The 24,345-nt window shown below is 42.8% G+C and overlaps 1 protein-coding gene across 2 annotated transcripts; it reads right to left on the bottom strand.

Annotated features, from left to right (window-relative positions):
- Window positions 1-14,734: 14,734 nt before the first annotated feature.
- commd7 (COMM domain containing 7) lies at window positions 14,735-24,345 on the bottom strand. Of its 2 annotated transcripts, none has more exons than XM_080015384.1 (9): window positions 24,207-24,345; window positions 23,016-23,069; window positions 22,672-22,774; window positions 22,135-22,191; window positions 21,936-21,973; window positions 21,554-21,680; window positions 18,641-18,690; window positions 17,263-17,311; window positions 14,735-14,926 (listed from the first exon to the last, which is right to left on the bottom strand). In XM_080015384.1, the coding sequence occupies exons 1-9, from the start codon at window positions 24,288-24,290 to the stop codon at window positions 14,850-14,852; spliced, it is 639 nt and encodes a 212-aa protein (XP_079871510.1). In that variant the 5' UTR covers window positions 24,291-24,345; the 3' UTR covers window positions 14,735-14,849. The 2 variants fall into 2 exon arrangements, with proteins under 2 accessions (XP_079871510.1, XP_079871511.1); XM_080015385.1 differs by having other exon boundaries at window positions 21,554-21,644.

The raw sequence follows: 24,345 nt of genomic DNA, 5'->3' as shown, positions 1-24,345 counted from the left end.
AAGTAGGCTACAGCCAGTCCAGAGCCAGCCTGTCTTTCTGCCTGACCAATTTGAACATTACCTGCTTGGCATCCTCATTGCCCCAAAATGTCTCTGTCAAAATAGAGAAAAGTGGACGCAGAGTGCGGAGTATTCCAAGAAAAATGGTCATCCTCCTATTTATTCACGGAAGTGAATGGGAAAGCTGTGTGTTTGGTGTGTTCACAGCATGTTTCAGTGCTGAAAGAATATAACCGTCCTCGCCACTATGAGACTCTTCACGGCGACAAATACAACAACTTTCAAGGACAACGGAGAAGAGAGAAGGTGAATGAATTATTGGCGGTTCTGAAGAAACAGCAGTCTGTGTTTACTCGTCGCCGAGAAATCAGTGATGCTGCAGTGAAAGCCAGCTACATTATAGCTCATGGAATTGCAGTGGCTTCGAAGCCATTTATTGAGGGGGAATCTGTAAAAACATGCATGCTGAAGGCTGCGGAGATTGGGTGCCCTGAAAAGCAGATAAAAGAAATACAGTTGCAGACAGGATTTCTGATCTTTCGGCGGATTCGGACAGCCAATTGAAGCGCAGAGTTAAGTCATTTATTGCTTTTTCAGTTGCAATTGACGAAAGCACGGACATTACTGATGTTGCACAACTGGCAATATTAATCTGCGGAGTTGATGACACTTTGACTGTCACCGAGGAGTTTGTGGAGTCGGTGCCAATGACGGACACCACAACAGCAACTGATACTACTCGTCGGCACACTGGACAGGCTGGAAGGGGACCGGTCCCGCGCTGTCAGCCTGGCTACAGAAGGTGCGCCGTCAATGGTCGGGAAAAAAGCAGGTGTTGTGACAAAGTTCAGAGAGAAAGTGCAGACTGCAAATGGAGGATGTGATTTTTGGCCTTTTCACTGTATTTTGCATCAGGAGGCTTTGTGTTGCAAGGCATTAAAGATGGATAAAGTCATGAAAGTGGTCGTCCAAACTGTTAATTTCATCCGATCCAGAGGCCTGAATCACCATCAGTTCGACAGCCTTCTCAGAGAGAAAGACCACAATTATGGGCTGCCATACCACACTGAGGTAAGATGGTTAAGCTGAGGTGTTGTGCTGAGGTGTTTCTTTGAATTACGAGAGGAAATTGAACAGTTCATGGAAAAAAAGGGCAAACCAGTGTTAGAATTTCAGTCCACAGAATGGATGCAGGACCTTGCATTTATGGTGGATGTTACAGAGCACTTGAATGCTGCAACGGCGCAACAAAGTTGTCACGCAGTATTATGACAGCATACAGTATGTGCGTTCACGTTAAAGCTGTCATTGTGGGAGACGCAACTCGCAGATGGTGATGCAGCTCACTTTCCTTGTCTGAAAGCTGTGTGCGCGACCCAGCATGCCACAGACATGAAGCAGTTCAAAGATAAAATAACGGGACTATTGCGGGATTTTGAGACACGCTATCAGATTTTGGGTGAACTGGAGAAAGACTTAAAAGTTTTTTGCTCGCCATTCACCGCAAATGCTTCTGATCTACCAACATCCAACTTGAAATAATAGACTTGCAGTGTCACTCAGATTTGAAGGGCAAGTTTGCCGCAGCTGGCTTGGACACATTTTATCAGTATCTCTTGCCACGTTACCCCAACTTGACAGCCCTTGCTGCAAAAGTCTTGTGCATGTTTGGAACCACATATCTTTGCGAGCAAGTTTTCTCTGTAATGAGCGTCAATAAAACAATGCTGCGCTCAAGGCTCACAAACAAGCATTTGAATAACATCCTTAAATTGGCTACCATTCAGGATGTGACGCCTGATATTGATGCACTTGTGAAAGCACAGGATTAATATGTGGAAATGACAAATTAGGTATTTCATACATAGGAGTTGTTTTATTTATTTATTATTTATTTTGTATTTTGTTCAATCCCAGATAGGCTGTGACTTAAAGTTTAATGGCTTTGTAGATACACTGAGACAAAGTCTAAGTTCTTTTTGGAGTAAAACAAAGAAAACAATCTGAAGTTGTCGTTATTTTTAAGTTTTTATGCCATGATTTTACTGGTCCGGCCCACTTGAGAACAGATTTTCCTCCACGTGGCCCCTGAGCTAAAATGAGTTTGACACCCCTGTCCTAGAGTAAAACAAAGAAACTGTGAAAAGAGATCAATTATATTCTAAAATGGCCTGGACAGATTTGTTGGCCAGATTTGTTGGTTTGACCAAAAAAGAAGAACCCACAATTTTCCCAGAAATAATTTGAAACTCACAAAAGTAATTGGCATCCATCATTGTTTATTCCATATTAAATAGAAATCAGACTTTTTTGATTTTTGATTCAACAGAATCTTACTTTTCTTTCGGCTGCTCCCGTTAGGGGTCGCCACAGCGGATCATCTGCCTCCAATACCTTCTTTTGATTCAACTGAATATTTTACATCATAAAACAAATGAAAGTGGCCTGGACAAAAATGATGGGACCCCAAACCTAATATTTTGCTGCACAACATTTAGAGGCAATTACTGCAATCAAACGATTTTTGTAGCTCTCAATAAGACTTGTGCACATTTCAACAGGTAGTTTGGCCCACTCTTCCTGAGCAAACTGCTCCAGCTGTCTCAGGTTTGAAGGGGGCCTTCTCCAGGCTGCATGTTTCAGCTCTTTCCACAGATGTTTGATAGGATTCAGATGAGGGCTCATAGAAGGCCACTTCAGAATAGTTTAATGTTTTGTTCCTATCCATTCCTGTGTTCTTTTAGCTGTGTGTTTTGGGTCATATTCCTGTTGGAGGACCCATGACCTGCGACTGAGACAGAGCTTTCTGACACTGGGCAATACGTTTCCCTCCAGAATGCCTTGATAGTGTTGGGATTTCATTGTGCCCTGCACAGATTCAAGGCACCGCGTGCCAGAGGCAGCAAAGCAGCCCCAAAACATAACCGAGCCTCCTCCATGTTTCACAGTGGACATAGAGCTGATGTACCTCGCCAAAAAGCTCCAGTTTTGACTCATCTGTCCAAAGGACATTCTCCCAGAAGCATTGTGGCTTGTCAATATGCATTTTAGCTAATTCCAGTCTGTTTTTTTTTGTGTTTTCCTTTCAAAAGTGGAGTCCTCCTGGGTCTTCTTCCATGGAGCCCACTGTCACTCAAAAAGCAACAGATGGTGCGATCGAACACTGATGTACCTCTTTGGAAGTTGTCTTTGCTCTTTTTCTACCATTCGCACTATCCTTCGGTTCAATCTGGGGTTGGTTTTCCTCTTGTGGCCGTGTCCAAGGAGGTTGGCTACAGTCCCGTGGACCTTAAACTTCTTAATAATATTTGCAGCTGTAGTCCCAGGAACATCAAGCTGCTTGGAGATGCTCTTATAGCCTTTACCTTTAACGTGCTTGTCTATCATTTTCTTCTCTCCTTTGCTTTCTCTGGTCATGTTCAGTGTGGTGCACACGATGACACCAAACAGCAGAGTGACTACTTTTCTCCATTTAAATAGTTATATAATATATAGTTATATAAATAATTTAAATAGGCTGAATGACTGATTATAAGATTGAAGAGATGTGTGATACCAATCAAAGAAAACAGTTCGTTTGAAATATCATTATAATCCAATTATTTATAATCTTTTCTAAGGGGTACCAACAAATCTGTCCAGGCCATTTTAGAATATAACTGATCTCTTTAGAAATAATTGATCTCTTTTCATGGTTTCTTTGCTTTACTCTATGACATACCAAAGGCATGCAGGTATACATGAGAACATTGATTTTAATTTCATCACTTTTCATGAGGAATGAAGCATTGTTTCAATGACCTGTAAGGGTACCAATGCCTTTGCCCATGTCTGTACCTATCCATCTATCCATCCATCTACTGTATCCGTCTATCTGTCTATCTATCTATCTATCTATCTATCTATCTGTCTGTCTGTCTGTCTATCTATCCATATGTAACAATATAGTAATGTCAGTGAAAAAGATAAATGTAAGACAACATGAATATATACAATATAATTATACTTCAATATCACCCCCCCCCCTACACACACACAAACGCACACAAACACAAATACACGCAGATATTTGAATGTATTTTCTACGGAAGAAGCTAATCTGCAAGAAACATATATGTAGTTATGTAGCTTCAGGCAAACATGTGCGTGCGCGCACACACACACACACACACACCTTTCTAATGAGTGCGGTATGTAAAGTGTGTTTAGTACAAGCTTGTTCACTGTCCATGTCTGGTGAAGCGTAGAGGCACAGAGTTCCATATAAACACATACACACACACATACGCACCGTGTGTGTGTATGTGTCTGTGTGTGTATATGTGTCAGTGTGTGTGTATATGTGTGTGTGTGCGTGTGTGTAAGTGAATGTGTGCGTGTGCAGAATAACACTGAGTCTTCTGACAGTAAAATATTTAATTGATATTGTGTACATAATCAAAATAACTCATTAAAACTGCTTCACTTCACTTCAACATTATTATTTTTAATTATTATTTATTATTTTTAATTATTATTATTATTATTATTATTATTTTATAATTATTATTTATTATTATTATTAGGTTGACTTTCCTCTTTGCTCCTGCTCTGTTCTGTGTTCGTCACCAACAGCACCACCTAGTGGTCAACGCTGTCACCTGCGCCTCAGAGCTCCTCCTGGTTTCAGCTGTTTTTTAGGCTCCTGACGCTCAGTGAAAACATTTGTTCCGATTTTCTGATTCTTGGTTGATCTGATGAGATGGAAGGAGAAGCTCAGCTCTGACTCATGAAGGGAGACGCTTCAATCACCATCTCATTATCAAGTATCAAGTCAAAGACCTTTTCGTCATTCATTTGTTTTCAGTTTGATTCAAATCCAGATTCAGTGAATCCTGTTTCCACGTCGTCAACAACGCAAACCAACGAGCGACTCTCGTGCCCAAGCCACTCCAGACTCAGGAGTCATTTAACTGATTTGTTCACAAGACAACCCCAGGAAAAGGAAGGGGGACGAGTGAGAGGTGGAGGTGGAGGTGGAGTCAGGGGCATGGAAATGAATGCTAATTTTCTGATTATTCATTCTGAGCTCGTATGAAACAGCACAAAGCTCTGAGAGAGAGAGAGACAGAGAGAGAGAGAGAGAGACAGAGAGAGAGAGAGAGACAGAGAGAGACAGAGAGACAGAGAGAGAGACAGAGAGAGAGACAGAGAGAGACAGAGAGACAGAGAGAGAGAGACAGAGAGAGACAGAGAGAGAGACAGAGAGAGAGAGAGACAGAGAGAGAGAGAGAGAGACAGAGAGAGAGAGTGAGACAGAGAGAGAGAGAGAGAGACAGAGAGAGAGAGAGAGACAGAGAGAGACAGAGAGACAGAGAGAGAGACAGAGAGAGACAGAGAGTCCACAGCAGCCGAGTCCACACACACACACACACACACACACACACACACACACACACACACACACACACACACACACACACACACACACACACACACACACACACACACACACACACACACACACACCAGCATTATTCCCACTGTTTGTTTTGCCTTGAATTGCTTCGAGCAGCAATTAACCCTGATGTTATACACAAAAAATAATAAGAGGAAGGATGAGAGACAGAGAGAGGAATGGAGAGAGGGGAGGTGGAGAGAGGAGGTGGAGAGAGGGGAGGTGGAGAGAGGAGGTGGAGAGAGGGGAGGTGGAGAGAGGAGGTGGAGAGAGGAGGTGGAGAGAGGAGGTGGAGAGAGGAGGTGGAGAGAGGAGGTGGAGAGAGGGGAGGTGGAGAGAGGAGGTGGAGAGAGGAGGTGGAGAGAGGAGGTGGAGAGAGGAGGTGGAGAGAGAGAGAAAGCATGTACACACTGTGTATCCGTGTGTGTGTGTCTGGCCTTGGGACGGGCCCGTCGTGGCAGGATCGCTTCACAATTGGATGGGGCTGGTTGCCACGGTAACCTCATCAGCCCTGTGGCTGTGGCAACTGGTAACTAAGGAACAGCAGCAACAACCAAACCAGAGAAACCTGGAAGATCAACCATCAATAATATCTATATCAATATGAATATAATACATACAATGTATTATCTGTCTGTCTGTCTGTCTGTCTGGCTATTCATCTGTCTGTCTCTTATATTATATTGACATTACATGACATCATACAGTTCGGGCCGAATTGAATTAATCTTTGATCATGAAAAGTTGATGTAAGCCCTGTGTGTAAGAGAGAGAGACAGACAGAGACAGACAAACAGAGAAGTACAGACAGACAGACAGAGACGGACAGACAGACAGACAAACAGAGACGGACAGACAGACAGAGACAGACAGACAGACAGACAGACAGACAGACAGACTGAGACAGACAGACAGACAGACAGACAGACAGACAGAGACGGACAGACAGACAGACAGACAGACTGAGACAGACAAACAGAGACGGACAGACAGACTGAGACAGACAGACTGAGACAGAGAGACAGAGAGACAGACAGACAGACAGACAGACAGACAGACAGACAGACAGACAGTCCACTTCCTCATTTAAACAAGATGAACTTCGTTGGTGTAGTTTTGCAGCAGCCTGCAGATGCAGTTCTCGTGTTCACCTGCAGGGGGCGCGCGGCCTCCTCCGTTCGTCCTTCAGCCTCTTATTTATATTTTTTCAATTCACTGTGTTTTACTAAATTCATCGTTTCAATCTGCAGCTCATTTGAATATTGATGAGCAGGTGTCAACACAGTAAATACAGCCGTGTTATCCACACTTTGTCTTCCAGATAAACTGACTCGCTAACTTAAAAGTCGCTGACAAAGAGTGTAAATCTCCTAAATAATGACGCGCTTGTTAGAGTTACTGAAGTGGAGCATTTAAATTTTGTGCAACAATATAAAAAACTGTCAGATAACAAATACATAAAATGTTATAATTGGGGTGCAGCCCCAAAGCAAGTGGTCCGCGCAGGTTGGGAAGCCCAGATGCAGGAGAGGATGCGTCGTAACGGACGACTCTTCTGAAAGAACTGAAAGAATTTAAAGTCTGATCTTATTTCATCCTGAAGTTTTCTTCCCATTTTGGGTTTTAAATTCACGACGGTCGAATCCTCACGGTGTGAAAAGGCTTCACAGCAGGAAAACCTGTGGCCCGCGGCCCTACTACGGCCCTCCAGTCAACACCGCACGGTCCGACAGGAACTTTTGACATTTTGCGACAATAAATAATGAAATTGTTCTTTATTCAAATCGGAATGAAAAATGAGGCCGATTTGATCGACTGTTTCTATGACTACATTGACTTTTTCTTCTGGCGGCTTCCTCACAGCCCAGCGTTCAAAACAGAGGAAGAAAAGAAAAGAGAATTTTAAATGTTCAGCTGAGCTCAGGAGGGGAAAATAACCCTCGACGGACGTAAGAAGCTGCGCTGGGCTCAGACCTCCAGACCTGTCTGTCCACCCAGCAGACGGGGAGCGAGACACCACGCTGTGCTGGTGCCGAGGTGTGAGACAGGCATGACAACCGGGGCTCGTTTTGGAGACGGGCTTCTTTACGAGCGATTCGCTAGAAAACATTTGTTCAATTTGTGTTTGTTCGGTCGGCGCGACGGGTCCAGAGAGTCGGGGGGGAGGGGTCAAAGGTCAAGGGTCAAGGACCAGCGCCTCGCACCGTGTGTCTGAACCTGTCGCACGCTGACGAAGCTTCTCTGAGGCTTGTTTGGAGAAAAGGGGCAGAGACAGACGGCGACATAGCAACAGACAGACCGACAGACAGACAGACATGCAGACAAACAGACAAAGAGACAGAAAAACAGACAGACAGACATGCAGACAAACAGACAGGCAGACAGACATACAGGCAGAAAGACAGACGTGCAGACAGGCAGAGAGACAGACAGACATGGCGACAGGCAGACATACAGACATACGGACAGGCAGACAGACAGATAGAGAGACTGAGTCCGACAGACTGAAAGACAGACAGACAGACATGCCGACAAGCAGAGAGATAGACATGCAGACAGACAGACAGACCCACAGACATGCAGACAGACAGACAGACAGACATGCAGCTACTGTTTGGAATAATAAAATATGAACAGGGAAGTGTTTGCTCTGTTGTGTTATCAGCCACAGCTGCTGGAGTGACCTTCAAACCCTCCAGATGAAAGGAAGCACGTTGAGCAAGGCACCAACACTGCCGGGGGTGAGGCGTCCCATTCCCTGTGTAGGTCAGTGGGTGGAGCAAGGCACCAACACTGCCGGGGGTGAGGCGTCCCATTCCCTGTGTAGGTCAGTGGGTGGAGCAAGGCACCAACACTGCCGGGGGTGAGGCGTCCCATTCCCTGTGTAGGTCAGTGGGTGGAGCAAGGCACCAACACTGCCGGGGGTGAGGCGTCCCATTCCCTGTGTAGGTCAGTGGGTGGAGCAAGGCACCAACACTGCCGGGGGTTAGGCATCCCATTCCCTGTGTAGCTCGGTGGGTGGAGCAAGGCAACAACGCTGCCAGGGGTTAGGGGTTCCATTCCCTGTGTTAGTCAGTGGGTGGAGCAAGGCACCAACGCTGCTAGGAGTTAGGCATCCCATTCCCTGTGTAGCTCGGTGGGTGGAGCAAGGCAACAACGCTGCCAGGGGTTAGGTGTTCCATTTCCTGTGTTAGTCAGAGGGTGGAGCAAGGCACCAACGCTGCTAGGAGTTAGGGGTTCAACTCCCTGTGTAGCTCGGTGGGTGGAGCAAGGCACCAACACTGCTAGGGGTTAGGCATCGCATTCCCTGTGTAGCTCGGTGGGTGGAGCAAGGCAACAACACTGCTAGGGGTTAGGGGTTCAACTCCCTGTGTTAGTCAGTGGGTGGAGCAAGGCACCAACGCTGCTCGGGGTTAGGGGTTTTATTCCCTGTGTAGGTCAGTGTGTGTTGGGTTTTGCCAACCCGGGGATCATAGATCAGCATCAACCACGGAGCCGCAGTGGCTGATGGGTAGTGGTGGGGTTACAGGGTAGGGCTGGCAAAGACTTTGTATCGGTTCAGAGAGCGACAGTCAGCCTCCACCAAGCGGGTGGAGCTACAGGGCTCCACAACAGGTTCTTCATCCCCGTAACGAATAAAACGTCCCTCACCTTCCCTTTGTCCACCAAATATGGCAGTTCCAGTACAGAGTGGGTGTGGGTCTCAGACCAATAAGGGATGGCAGAACCGGAACCTGAGGCGGAGCAGTGGACAGTCCAGAACAAACACCACGTTCCACCAGGAGGAGGCTCATACTGCACTTGGTACGCAAGCATCTTGGACCCAAGGTCCATGATCGACCTCGTAGTCGGTTCATTGGACCCAACGCCAAATCTTCTGGACAGTGAAGAGAAGCGCAGAGCTATCTAGCACAACCTGGTGGTGAGCTGGATCAGAACACCCCAGTACAGACCACACCCTCCACGGTGTGTCCTTCTGCCACACCATGAAGGAGGCTGAGGACACGGAGTCCGGACGAACCCTGTTCAAAGCAGCTGCGGCCAGAAGGTGCAGCCGTAATAGTGGCAACTCCAGGACAAGCTGGTGGACACCTCCAACGGGGAGGAGACCCTGAGGCTGCTGGAGGGATCATCGCTGTCACACCGAAGGAAAACCCCTTAGAATCCCCAGGAAAAGCTGGAGGAAGTTGCTGGGGAAAAAGACGTCTACACCGCTCTGCTAAGCCGCTGCCTCCGTAACCCAGAGCCGGGTAAGCGGCAGGAAAGCAGATGGATGACTTAAAGTAAGAATGATGATGAGAATGACTAATAAACAAGTTCCTTTGTTTATTTGTGTTTTTGTCTCATCGCTGTTTCCTCGTCAGAAGCAGTTGAGTTGAAGTGACAAACATCGTCTCCTTGATTTGCAGCATCAGGCTTTGGGCCAATCAAAATTGAAGCATTGCTGTGTTGTTGCCTTAGAAGCAGTTTACACCTTTACTAAACCTGTGCAAATAACAGAAAAACAAGCACTTTTCAAAGGGTTCAATGCCCCCCTAACCCCGCTGCCAAGCAAAGAGCATCTTTTCGCATCCTTTCACATATGTGACCCACCGCAGCAAAAGCCACCATCTTGCGGATTTGTAAAATGGCCAGCAGCACCAAATAAGGAAGGAAAATTCGATTTTTCCAGATTTGTGTTCCTTTGTGGGTTTTTTTTATCTCTCAAATGTATTTTCAAAACCGAGTTTGATTTATAAACAGTAGAAAAATGTTAAACCGTGGAGTTAAATATTCCTGTTAGATGACATGAGGAAACACTGTTCACTTAGCGAGACGCTGAACAGCGCTGAACAACGACGATCGATGGTTTCCTTTAAAACGAGCGTCCGGGTGAAGATCATTCCTCCATGTTCCATGTGATGTCAAGTCACAATGTGGAAGCGTTTTGATAAGAGTTCAACCTTCAAATGGTACTTTTACAAACACGGAGCCACTGTTGTGGAGGGGGCGTGTACCAACGTGTATCATCGAGTAAGAATTGCTGACGTCACTCCCGTAAACAAGACGAGGATCCGGTTTCACTTGTCTGTGAAAAGGTTCATTTCCCTTGTTATGGATGAGGTGAAGCGGGTGGAGGAAGATCTGAATCACATCTCAGACCTTAATGTGACCAGTGCGATGGATCCAAGTCAGTGTTAGCAGCGCGTACTGGACTTCTTTTTCTGTGATGAGAGTCAGTTCTCCCACAGCGACGCTGAGAACGACCGCGATGCTCAGCATGATGTGACCCCGGACTCAGAGAACATTTCAAACTGCGGATTTCAAACTTAACGTGACGATGAAACAGAATATTTTCAAGAACCACCAGATTAATTATTATTATTTAACAGTATTATTTAATGGTCTATTAAATAATACTGTTAAATAATAATAATTAATATCCATTATTTATTAAATAATAATAAAAATAGTTGTGTGTTGTTGACGCTGTTCAACTTGATTCTGCAGGATGTTAAGTAGCCATGAGGCTTTGTTGGTCCTCCAAGCCCATTTGCATTGTGGGAGCTGATGAAGCTGCTGTGGGTAAAACTTAGGAGGTGATTATCTCAGAAACACTGGTTTGCCACACCCTTGTCATTAACAAGTCATAGCTTTAAAATATTTGTTTGATTTGTACGAGTGACACCTCGTTTGGAAGCTCTGATTCTCCACTTTCAAATGATGCGGGGAAAAAAAAAAGCCGAAAGCCGCCGAATGACCCGAAAGTACGCGGTGGGTCACATGTTTAAATGAGGTGTTAATCAGACATTTGGCCCCTCTTATGCAAATGCAAAAAACGGATTCGCAAACAGCCGTGCTAACAGTCACAGGCAGCTGCAGTGAGATTATGAGCGTCTGCAGAGCTGGTGGTAACTGTGCGGAAGGAAAGGCAGCGGCGCCCTCGGCTCCGCACGCCATCGGAGCCACCCGTCAGCACTGGGATTTGAAAAGAATGGAATCCGTCTCCGCGGTCAGTCACCCCACCGCCCCCAGGCTACACGGAGACCCCCGACTGCGACCCTCCAACCCCCCAGCCAGAACCACCTGTCGACGTTGGGATGAAAACTGTGATTTGACTATTTCAGATGTATTTATTTCACTCCTTTCCCAAATGGAACGCAAGGAGAAAAAGCCCCGCGTGACGCCGAGACGGTGCAGATAGGGGGCGCAACCGACGCGCTATTCACGCTGCTGTCAGTGGCTGCAATGTGTGCGAGCAGCGAGCAGGGTCCACCGAGCGGCCGCAGAAATACTGATCACTGGGACAAAGTCAAACCAAAATGTCTCCAAGCGGCTCTGGCCGACTGTTACGGCTTGAAAGAGCAGGTCAAGCCAAAGGAAGCACAGAAGAGAGGACGACAACAAAAGCAGAGACTTCCACCCTGATCAGAGGGAGGGGAACACGCAGCGGCATGTCAGGGATAAACAAGACGGGAGAGCGAGAGGGGGAGAGACAGACAGTCAGAGAGAGGGGGAGAGAGACAGTCAGAGAGAGGGGGAGAGACAGACAGTCAGAGAGGGGGGGAGGTGAGGGGACCAGGAAAGACAGATGGAGAAATAGCAGATAAGGGCGATCGAGGGAAAGCCCCGAGGGAGGGAGGAAGTGATACTGTTAGTGGCGTTAAGGAGAAGACCTGCTCCAAAGAAAGACAACCAACCATAAACATACACAGCACACGTAAGAAACTACAACATAAATGACAAATAAAATGATGTTTTTTACAGGAATCAAAAAAATATATAAAACAATTGAACAGACATAAATAAACACCTGTGGCTTCTGGAAAGACCAGAAAGTGAAATATAAACTGTAAATATAGTTCAGACAGACAGACAGGCAGACAGGCAGACAGACAGGCCGGCATTCAGGCAGACATTCAGGCAGACAGAAGGGTCACTCGGTCTGAAGTCTTATCAGTCAGGACTAGTCACTACATGCAGCTGCGCTGGAGCTCCTCCACTCTGCACCACCACTGAGTGCAGCTACACCTGCTGCAAACACAGCACTTCACTACATCCTTCATCTCCTCATTCTACCTCTGTCTCCTCCGCCCTATCTCCTTCATCTCCTCACTCCTTACCTCGTTCATCTCCTCACTCCTTACCTCCTCCACCCTACCTCCTTTATTTAGTCACAGACAAAGCGTTCATCTTGGTTTCCTTCCAAGTCTCCACTCAGCTACTGCTGCTCCGTCAAAACGTGTGAAATAAAACGTGTGAAATAAAACGTGTGAAATGAAACGTGTGGAGTAAAACATGTGAAATAAAACGTGTGGAGTAAAACGTGTGGAATAAAACATGTGAAATAAAACGTGTGAAATAAAACGTGTGAAATGAAACGTGTGGAGTAAAACATGTGAAATAAAACGTGTGGAGTAAAACGTGTGGAATAAAACATGTGAAATAAAACGTGTGAAATAAAACGTGTGGAATAAAACATGTGAAATAAAACGTGTGGAGTAAAACATGTGAAATAAAACGTGTGGAGTAAAACGTGTGGAATAAAACGTGTGAAATAAAACGTGTGGAATAAAACGTGTGGAATAAAATGTGTGGAATAAAACATGTGAAATAAAACATGTGAAATAAAACGTGTGGAGTAAAACATGTGAAATAAAACGTGTGGAGTAAAACGTGTGGAATAAAACGTGTGGAATAAAACATGTGAAATAAAACGTGTGAAATAAAACGTGTGGAATAAAACATGTGAAATAAAACGTGTGGAGTAAAACATGTGAAATAAAACGTGTGGAATAAAACGTGTGGAGTAAAACATGTGAAATAAAACGTGTGGAGTAAAACGTGTGGAATAAAACGTGTGGAATAAAACGTGTGAAATAAAACATGTGGAGTAAAACGTGTGGAATAAAACGTTTGAAATAAAACGTGTGGAATAAAACGTTTGAAATAAAACGTGTGGAATAAAACGTGTGAAATAAAACATGTGAAATAAAACGTGTGGAGTAAAACGTGTGGAATAAAACATGTGAAATAAAACGTGTGGAGTAAAACGTGTGAAATAAAACATGTGAAATAAAACGTGTGGAATAAAACGTTTGGAATAAAACGTGTGGAATAAAACATGTGAAATAAAACGTGTGGAATAAAACATGTGAAATAAAACGTGTGGAATAAAACGTGTGGAATAAAACGTTTGAAATAAAACGTTTGAAATAAAACGTGTGGAATAAAACGTTTGGAATAAAACGTGTGAAATAAAACGTGTGAAATAAAACGTGTGGAATAAAACGTGTGAAATAAAACGTGTGGAATAAAACGTGTGGAATAAAACGTTTGAAATAAAACGTGTGGAATAAAACGTGTGGAATAAAACATGTGAAATAAAACGTGTGGAATAAAACGTGTGAAATAAAACGTGTGGAATAAAACGTGTGGAATAAAACGTGTGGAATAAAACGTGTGGAATAAAACGTGTGAAATAAAACGTGTGGAATAAAACGTGTGAAATAAAACGTGTGGAATAAAACGTGTGGAATAAAACGTGTGAAATACAACGTGTGGAATAAAACGTGTGAAATAAAACGTGTGAAATAAAACGTGTGAAATAAAACGTGTGGAATAAAACGTGTGGAATAAAACGTGTGGAATAAAACGTGTGGAATAAAACGTGTGAAATAAAACGTGTGAAATAAAACGTGTGAAATAAAACGTGTGGAATAAAACGTGTGAAATAAAACGTGTGGAATAAAACGTGTGGAATAAAACGTGTGAAATAAAACGTGTGGAATAAAACGTGTGGAATAAAACGTGTGGATTAAAACGTGTGAAATAAAACGTGTGGAATAAAACGTGTGGAATAAAACGTGTGAAATAAAACGTGTGGAATAAAACGTGTGGAATAAAACGTGTGGAATAAAACGTGTGGAATAAAACGTGTGGAATAAAACGTGTGAAATAAAACGTGTGGAATAAAACGTGTGGAATAAAACGTGTGGAATAAAACGTGTGGAATAAAACGTGTGGAATAAAACGTGTGGAATAAAACGTGTGGAATAAAACGTGTGCCGCGATGACTGAGATGATCCAGAAAATGTCATCTGTGAGAAAATGAAAGGACAGAGGACACACACACACACAGCTTTCCTTCCTTTCCCCTCTTCCACAAATTTTTATTTTGAGATTTGCTTATAAATGATAAATGCATGAACAGTAATTATTCAGGAATGTTTTCTATTTTAAGTCATTCTCCCGGTTTCTCTTATAAAGGGGGCGCGCGCACACACACACACACACACACACACACACACACACACACACACACACACACACACACACACACACACACACACACACACACACACACACACACACACACACACACACACACACACACACACACACACACACACACACACACACACACACACTCTCAGCTGAAACAGTCCATGCTGGCCTTGGCTCGTTCCATCTCGTGCAGGAAGTTGTAAAACTGAGGAAGCGTCAGCTCTGGGAGGTAAAGAGAAATACAACAGGAAGTACAATTATCAGAGTGAAAGAATGAGAATGAAACACGAGCACTTGACCCGGCGCCAGGACGCAGCAGCTGCTGGAGTCTGGCGCTGAAAGGACATTCCAGAGCCCACGTCCCTCCTGCTGCTGTCCCACCAGGACATCATCATCATCATCATCATCATCTGAAGGAGGAATCTTTTCAATTAGAAAATGTTTTCAAATTAACTGGTTCAGCTTGGTTGGAAATGACTACGACAGGAAGTGTGTGCTGACTGTTTACTGTCAACAATTTGTTTTACTGCTTCGATTCTTCAGCTTGACTTGCCATGATGGCGCTGTACTTCACTGTGCACAGTGAACTTTTCATTTTCCTATTTTTGTTCCGTTATGAAGCCGTTTGCTGTGGATGTGAGCTCTGCTTTGCAGCGGCCGTCACGCTCAGTGTGTTTAAAAAAGCACATTATTCAACAGAGGCTTGTTGCACAGAGTCAGGAACAGGGGGCAGAATTTAGCTGGATTAAGCAATAAATATTAAGCATGTTGAGTATGAAAGGTATTATTATTATTATTGTTATTATTATATCAACAGATGATCTGTTGATATTGTTCTGTAATAATTCTCTGAATTTCTTCATCTAACCCTATTTGAAACAGAAGAACGGCATTAAGCTACGAACACGGTTAAGGTGTCGATTAGACCGCTATGTCACAAGGAACTCGGTTGAACTGGTTTCAATTTCCTCCAAATTGATCCAAATACGGAGACTTACAGACGCTTTATGACATCATCATATTATAATCTATAAATTATATTTACAGAAGGAATCTTTATGACATCATCATATTTTAACTATAAATGATATTTACATTGAGACGCTTGATGACATCATCATATTATTTACTATAAATGATATTTACATTGAGACGCTTGATGACATCATCATATTATTTACTATAAATGTTCAGGTTCTGATTCAGAGTCCACACTGCACCCTGTTCAGTGTGCAGTGTGGACTCTGGCACTCTGTAGTGGTTAGAGATTACAAACTATATGTTTACGTGCATATTTATGTACTTTCTGACCTGGTAGATGTCTGTAGATCTGTTAGATTCATATTTTATCTCTTTGGTCCACATTACTTTGCTGGATTAATGAAAAATACGAAAAAAACAAACATACTCCACAAAAACCTGTGACCACATGAGTCCAGTCCACTCGAATGTACGACCTAGTGATGCGTTCAAGATCCAGTGAAGCGTCGGAAAAATAGAAGTTGTGATACGGTAATTACTCGCAGAAATACAACGTTTTTCTTATTTCATGGAAATGTAACTTATTGAAAATGTAATTCAAGGAATTAAGTCACCAATGAAATGACGATCGATCAACTACTCTCAGTAAATATATAAACCTGCGTAAATATGTCATAATTGACGCACACGAGACACAACGTCACCTCCCGCCACTGAGACTGCACATGTACTTTCACACAACAAGGTAGGTTATAACAATAAAAAGATTTGGGTTAAAGTAAAAAATAACCTTTTTTTGTGAAACGTCACGTTTAAACAGTATCTTAGGGATAAACGTAGCAGATTTAAATGAAAAGACAAAGTGTTGAGTATTGACAAGTTCTTCCATAATCATTCTAATGACAAATGAATGTTCAAGTTCCACAAACGTTGTTTGCATTACAAGACGGACAAGTCATCTATTCAACTGAATTTACAATTGTAGATTATTAACAGAAAAAATACAGTAGGGTAGTAATTACAATTAACATGTATTTTAATTATTGTTATAAAATGTTATTAGTTTGTTTTTGTTATTGTTCCAGATGCTGAAAAATAGCCGAAGATCTAAGACAATAAAAAACAATTGTCTAAAAACCCCGTCGTCAGCGTCAGTCCTACAGTAATATGCATTTCACAGAACCAAAAACACTGTAACGCCTACCTAAAAGGAATACACTGGACCCTGTGTATTACTGCCTGCAGCTATATTTATTATTATAAGTATTATTTGTATTATTATTATTATAACACAGTACATCGATGAGTGGTGAAATGACTCCCTGTGAGAACCTTAGTTCTACATTCTCCCACAGCGCTCCGACGCTTTGTTTCCATTGTTGAGTAGGAATGAGGGTCCGGAAGGGATTTGGTTAAAAATATCACCTTTCCCTCTTTGGAAGGAAGATTTAGGGTTTTAAAGACACGCGCCTGCGATATTAGATTATTCCCTTTGGTGTGTTTGGGTTTTAACTGAATTCAACATTCAAGAGGTTTATTCGTCACCAATTCCAAACAAACGCAGCAGAACCACTCACCCATGTAGACGTTTTCCGTGGAATTCCCCTTTCTTATCACCAGCTTCAGCTGAGGAGGACAAACATCATGTTCAACAAGACGTGTGTGTATGTGTGTGTGTGTGTGTGTGTGTGTGTGTCGATGTGTAAGACACATTTTTCACTGACAGTTTGGTAATTGATCAGCACTTTGCACTTTGGACCAGGTTCATTATACTTAACCAGTCTTCGTGGAGAAAAGTGACCAGTTCCAAGTATTTGGGTGGATTAAAAATGCAAACTAAAACCATCAACATTTCCCAGAAGTTCAAAAAAATAAATGTAAAAAATAATAATAAATCACCTGGTTATTATATATATATATATATATATATATTACATATAATTGCAAATGTTGGGTCAAATACGACTGGAAAAACAAGTTTGTTTATTTTTTATTCATAGGTTTGTAAATACTGTACAATATATAAATATATAATTATACTTATTGAGAAACAGTGAGTTTACCGTCCAAAAACACCAATCAAGATATTGCTGGAATTTCAGATGATTAAAATATTTTGCTTTGGAACATAAAGGAAGAATACAATCATCCAGGTCATTTTTGGCCGGTGCGGTGTAACACACTGTGCATTCTAGGGTTAACTTTATATATTATTTGTTGTTTTTCCAAAAGTTATTTTACAGAGAATAAAAGCACATCTGTGATAATGTATGTACAGAAGAGCCGTCCATTCATTATCACTACATAAAGATATCAGACCTGCTCACCCTGTCGCTGCACGTTATCCTGCTCATTACACACTACTTACTGAATAACACCATGCTCTGACACTCATATTGATTTGTAATTATTTTATAACTACTACGTCTACTTTGAGTATAGTTTGCAGCAACATAGAGAACTTTCCTCCCACATATAACTAAACTATTTACTGTTATTAATGTTAGATTGGACATGTCCATGTTCATCTCCTCAACTGTAGTTCCTATGGAGCACCACCAGATGGAGCCACTGGCTAATGTAGGCATTTGCAAGAAGGTGGAGCGATACAAAGGACATGAGACCAGGCAGAGAAGTGGTTGCCTGTGGCAAAAGCCATTATTATTGACATCCAGCCGCCTGCCCGCCCGCCCGTCCAACACACACCTATACATCCACCCACTCACACATCCATCAATCTCCAGTGTATGTACATTTACAGATTTGTCATCATCTTCCCATCCAGGGTACTCCGTGCTCTTTGTCACCTAAATTATTTTCAGGTTTTAAGGACATATTAACCAAATTTAGCTAAACATCTGTGTATTTATGTGTGTGTAAGTAATTTCCCCCTGGGATTATTAAAGTATTTCTGATTCTGATTCAGATTCTGTGTGTGTGTAGTACTGTTCTTACCTGTAGAAAGATGTTTCCTACTTTCTGAATTTCACTGGTTCCAACGGTCACTGTGGAGAGAAGTTCACATCAAACTGTGTCAGGGCTCAACAGTGTGTGTGTGTGTGTGTGTGTGTGTGTGTGTGTGTGTGTGTGTGTGTGTGTTTGTGTGCGTATCCACTGTTATTACCACCTAAAAAACATGTTGTCATCACCTGATAACCTGACAGCTCTAAACCAAGTTTTGATCTTGCGGTGAATACTTAAAGTAGAATAGTCATTGTGTGAAATACAGCAAATCATTTGCTTCTGTCTCATGTAACATAAAAAAAATCTCATCTCAATGTGTGATGTATACATGACAATTTTATATTAATGTATACATCACACATTTGTGATAATTGTTTGACAAAAGTTTTTAAGTGTTGCTTACAGAGTACGTATTGTTTATAAGTGTTTGTTCAGATCCTCCCACATCATTTATTATCTTTCCTTTTTCTGACTGTACTGAGTCAAATTCCTTAAATGTACAAGCAAACTCAACCAATGAAGCCCGAGTCGGACTGGCTGTGTTCTGTATCTTTTTAAATAGATGTAGAGGACAGTACATTATAATTCATCAATTTAAAGTCAACTGTAATATTACAAAAAAATAAAATCCAATGAGAGAGACAGCAACTTCCCAGTGTCAACCACAACAACTGGACAAAAATAACAATATTACTCACAATGATATAATATTATTACTACTACTACTACTAATAATAATAATGATAATAATAATGCTAATAATAATAATACAAATAATATTATTACTACTACTACTATTATGAATAATAATAATAATAATAATAATTATAACAATATTATTACTACTACTACTACTACTACTACTACTACTACTACTACTACTACTAATAATAATAATAATAATAATCATAATAATCATAATAATATTACTAATAACAATATTATTACTACTACTTCTACTGCTAATAATAATCATAATAATAATAATAATATTACTAATAACAATAATAGTATGACTAGTGCTACAACAAACAACAATAATGCTAACAATAAACATATTTCCCTGCAGGGTGACCTAAGCCCACGACCTGTGTCTTCATTTCCATGTGAAGTGTGATGTCCAGCCTCAGACTCTCCCTCCTTACATGTCAATAAGGAGTCTGAGCACGGACGTTAACAAGTCCACGCCCTGTTAACCTGCCGGGCAACCACCTGATCTCCACTCCCTGCTCCCCTTGAGCGCCACTTCACTGACCACCTCTGTTCTTTCACCTCTGCAACTGTCCACTCAGATAAATGGGACATGCGCAAAAACCTGGTACATTGGGTGTCCGGGGGGCAGAGAAAATAAATGTTTTTCTTATGTCAATGTTGACTTCACTCCCAAAATTATGACAGAATCCAGGGAACACCTCTTTAAAACATATTTGTGTCCATTGTCAGAAGGGTTGTATGCCTTAGTTTCACGAGTTCATATTCTAATGTCAAAATGCCAAGTCATTCAAAAAACATGAATACATCTGTGTAGAATTGATTGAAAGTAGTGAATTCTACACAAAACTAAAATGCCGCCATGCATGGCATCTGATTTAACACGAGGTACTGTATACCCGTCACTTCCACCAAAACACCCCTCCAGTGTGTTCCAAACAACATGGAGTCAACACGGGAAGCACTAGTTTGGGGGAAAATGTCCTCCTTAATTCAAGTCTAAAATTATACAAAAAAAGGCAAAAACTAACAATTACCCTCAGGAATGCAGCACGTTAAGTTCAAATAACAATGCACATGGGAAGAGACCCAGGTCACCTTTCTATATTTTGGTTATATTTAACCCCATGGAGCCCCGTGGGGCCCCGAGAGGCCCCGTGGGGCCCCGTGGGGCGGCGAAGCAGGACCATCAAACACCACAGCGGCATTAGCAAGTCAGACGCAGGCCCGTCAGCGGGATGGACGCTCCTTTCAAACGCATTATCGTCTCATGGGGCTTTTGTCTTTCAAGCTGCTCAAGCCATCAGCCGTGCTAATGTCCCCACTTCATCAGACACAAGCTCATGTTGTTGTTGTTGTTGTTGTTGTCAGATCTGCTTGTCGCAGCCTCACGGCGACGCAAAGAAAGCAAAAAAAAAAAAAAAAAAGGACGATAATAATAAAAAGAAAATAAGGCACAAAATAAAACGGTGGGAAAAAGACAGAATGTTTTTTTATTTTTATTTCTATGCTTTCCTCATCTAAAGCCGTTGGAATTGTGCGTGTGAATGAAACGTACAAACGTCTCGCTCAAACTCAAAGTAAATCACAAGTTAATGGGTTGTAACAACAACAATCAAACAAAAAGAAGAAAGAATAAAACACTTGAAATTTTCACTTTTTGGCCTTTTTTATGCCTGTGCTTCCATATCTGGTGTTTCATCCCTCGTGTAATGCACTTTGAATTGCCCTGGTGTATGGAATGTGTTGCACTAATGAACTTGCCTTTCCTTAATTAAAGGTAAATAATATATTGATGAAACAATTTTGTGCTTTAAAACTCCTCTTTTTATCTTCACTTTGATTGACTTCATAATAATTTGCTGCTGTGAATACCGCCCACACCTTCAGGACCAACCTAATTTCTGACCTGCATTTTGTTGCCCAGTTCTGATAATGAAGCTAAATTATAAACTGAATCATATCCTGAAATATAAACTGAATTATAAACCAGATACAAGCATTATGAAATGAATTATATCCCTAATTCCACACATAACATATCATGTTATAAAATATATATGACTATATTATATTCTATTATCGAGACTATGAACTGGATTTTAACCTACTTTAGCTCCTCTCTACGTGAATTGCTTTACATCCTGGATTTCCTTCTGGGACGAATGAAGTGTCACGTAAACGTAGTTCTACCTCCAAACTTCCACTCCATGTCCACCAGCTGGTTGACCATCAGCGTCTGTCCTAGCGCCCGTCTGGACAGCGCCGGGTGATGCGCCCCCCACTGGAACACAGGAGACGACACTGGAGGACAAAGCACCTGGAAACATCAACGCTCATGACGTCCACTCCACATCCCTAATGACGGGCTCTGAGGTATGTACCGTCTTTAAATGTCTCACGAAGGCACCGACAGTCATCCCCAAAATATCGTAAAGCGATCGATGTCTCCGTATTGGTCAAAAAATATTTGATGTTTGGAGAGCGTTCCGGTACCAAAACACACGGCAACTGAGCAGTGAGGCAGGACGACGCCCGCGGGACAAAATTTTTATCACAAGTGTTTAAAATTCACCTGCTTTGCGAAGTGTTCCGTCTTGTCCTGGTGGAGTCCTGAAGGGAGCAGGAGGAGAAACACACTCACCACCCAGAACAAAGTCACCACTGGAAAACATGCAGCGCCGGCGTCCTTCCACATTCTCCGCGGGTGGTTCAAGTCAAAGGGACTAAATCTCTCTGGACACAAAAAGCCAAAAGACGTGGCAAGGTCATACCCAGGGTCAGCAGGTCCTCTGAGAGCTGCTCCGACGTCAGGTTCTTCTTCAGGGATCCTGGGGGGGGGACGGCGTCACATGTTGACCCAAACTAAACACCCAAAATGCTCCTCAATCACCTCAACGGATGGATGAGTGGAAAGATGTGAAGATGAATAGAAGGAGGATCGAGGTAAAGATCAATGAATGAGTGAAATGTGGACTGGGCCACTTTTAGAAGAAATGATTAAAATACAGGAGATACTAGGATGCATGAAGAGGGTGTGAACCGATTGTCAAGACTAGTGTGTAGACTAATGTGTGTGTATGTTTGTTTCACTGTACTTGCGAGGACTAGTCTCTGAATCTTGAATCAACATTTTTTTGCTTTAGAAGTGCACTGGAAACAGGGGTTCTCACTTTGATACCAGTACAAGAATGTGTGTGTTTTACTATACCTGTGAGGACCGCTGTTATTTTGACTACTTCTAGGTTTAGAAGTGCAACAGGAATGTGGGTCCTCACTAGCCAGGTGTGTGTGTGTGTGTCCTAACCCACCCTGTGGCACCAGCAGAACACTCTTCATCAGGTTCTTCAGAGGTCCAGCGCTCATCCCATGTTCTGCTGCAAACTCACTGAGCTTCTGCATGAACCTCTCTGACTGCGCACGCGCACACACACACACACACACACACACACACACACACACAAATTTAAATTCATGCATGCTTAAATAGAGAGGCCATTCAACAAAGACTTGAATAGAACAGGTTGTTGACAGTGATTGAGAGAGAGTACGTGTGTGTGCATGCGTCTATGTGTGTGTGTGTGTGTGTGCGTGCGTGTATGTGTGTGTGTGTGCGTGTATGTGTGCGTGCCTATAATCACGGCTGCACGCTCACCTCTTTGGGCTCCAGTAGAAATTGAAAGAGGATTTCAACCAGCTGCACAAATTGCTGCAAAACATGAGCACAAGTTATCAGGGTTAAATATCTTCTCCAGATATAAAATCAGTAAAATGGACAAAATAAAATGAATGAAAGACATTTTTAAGTTTCTGCAGCATAGACAAGCTATCTACAGGTGCTAGGTTGGCAATACACTGGCAGTACACTACAAACTAAGAAATAACTTTATATAGATAGACAGATAGATACTTTATTTAAACTGCAATTGTCTTAACAGCTCACATGAAAACAGTGGCAAAATAATAAACAATACAATAACATATAAAAAAAAGAAAGTGTGAAAATTGGGAAAATATACAATAAAATCTGACAGTTAAGTGGACACAATAAAAGAACGGCAATATACATGAAGCCAAATGATGAACAAGAAATATAACCTCTAAACAAGAGAAAAAAAATCAGATAAAATATTAAAAGGTCTGGAAGTAAACCATCCGACAGGTCATGAAATAAACGGTGAAATGAAGAAAATGAAAATGAAGCCGAAAACTAAAAGTTGAACTCTGACCCCCGCGGCTGCTGCGCGAGCGACCACGTGAAGTGTGTCGTTCTCGCACCCACAATGCAACGCGCCGCCACCCCCCGCTGCGCGGCCCGCTGCGCGGCCCTCTGCGCGGCCCTCTGCGCGGCCCGCTGCGTGGCCCTCTGCGCGGCCCTCTGCGCGGCCCGCTGCGCGGCCCGCTGCGCGGCCCGCTGCGCGGCCCGCTGCGCGGCCCGCTGCGTGGCCCGCTGCGTGGCCCTCTGCGCGGCCCTCGACCTGTTCCCGAGCCGCGGGAGCGTTTCTCCGCCGCCGGTTACGAAGGACGGAACCGACGTCACAACGACAACTGAGCTGAAAACTCGACTATCGACGCCCTCATCGAATACCTGACGATCGATCACATGACCTGTCAGCTGGGAGGCAGGAGTCCTTTCTCAGGTTGACTGACAGCGTAATAATAATAATAATCATAATAATAATAATAATCATAATAATAATAATGATAGTCATAATTAACCATCTGAATGCATGATATGGAAGGAGGTCGATTCTCGACTAAGACGAAATTCACACCACGTTGATGTATCATCGATATGAGAGGATTGGGATTCGGATGCTATGGCCTTTAGACCGTGATGCGGTACCTGCTGCTTGAGTGCGTTGAGGCTCTGGACGTCGGCGCTGACGGAATCGGGTAAAACGTCTTTGGTGAAGTTGAGCTGCAGCATCGCTGCGCGGGGCGCGGTGCGGGCGGCGGCGCTCGCTCGCTCGCTCGGGCCACTT

The sequence above is a fragment of the Zeus faber genome (assembly GCF_960531495.2).
Source record: "Zeus faber genome assembly, chromosome: 15".
NCBI classification, from domain to species: domain Eukaryota; kingdom Metazoa; phylum Chordata; class Actinopteri; order Zeiformes; family Zeidae; genus Zeus; species Zeus faber.
This window is presented reverse-complemented; position numbering and strand designations above follow the sequence as displayed.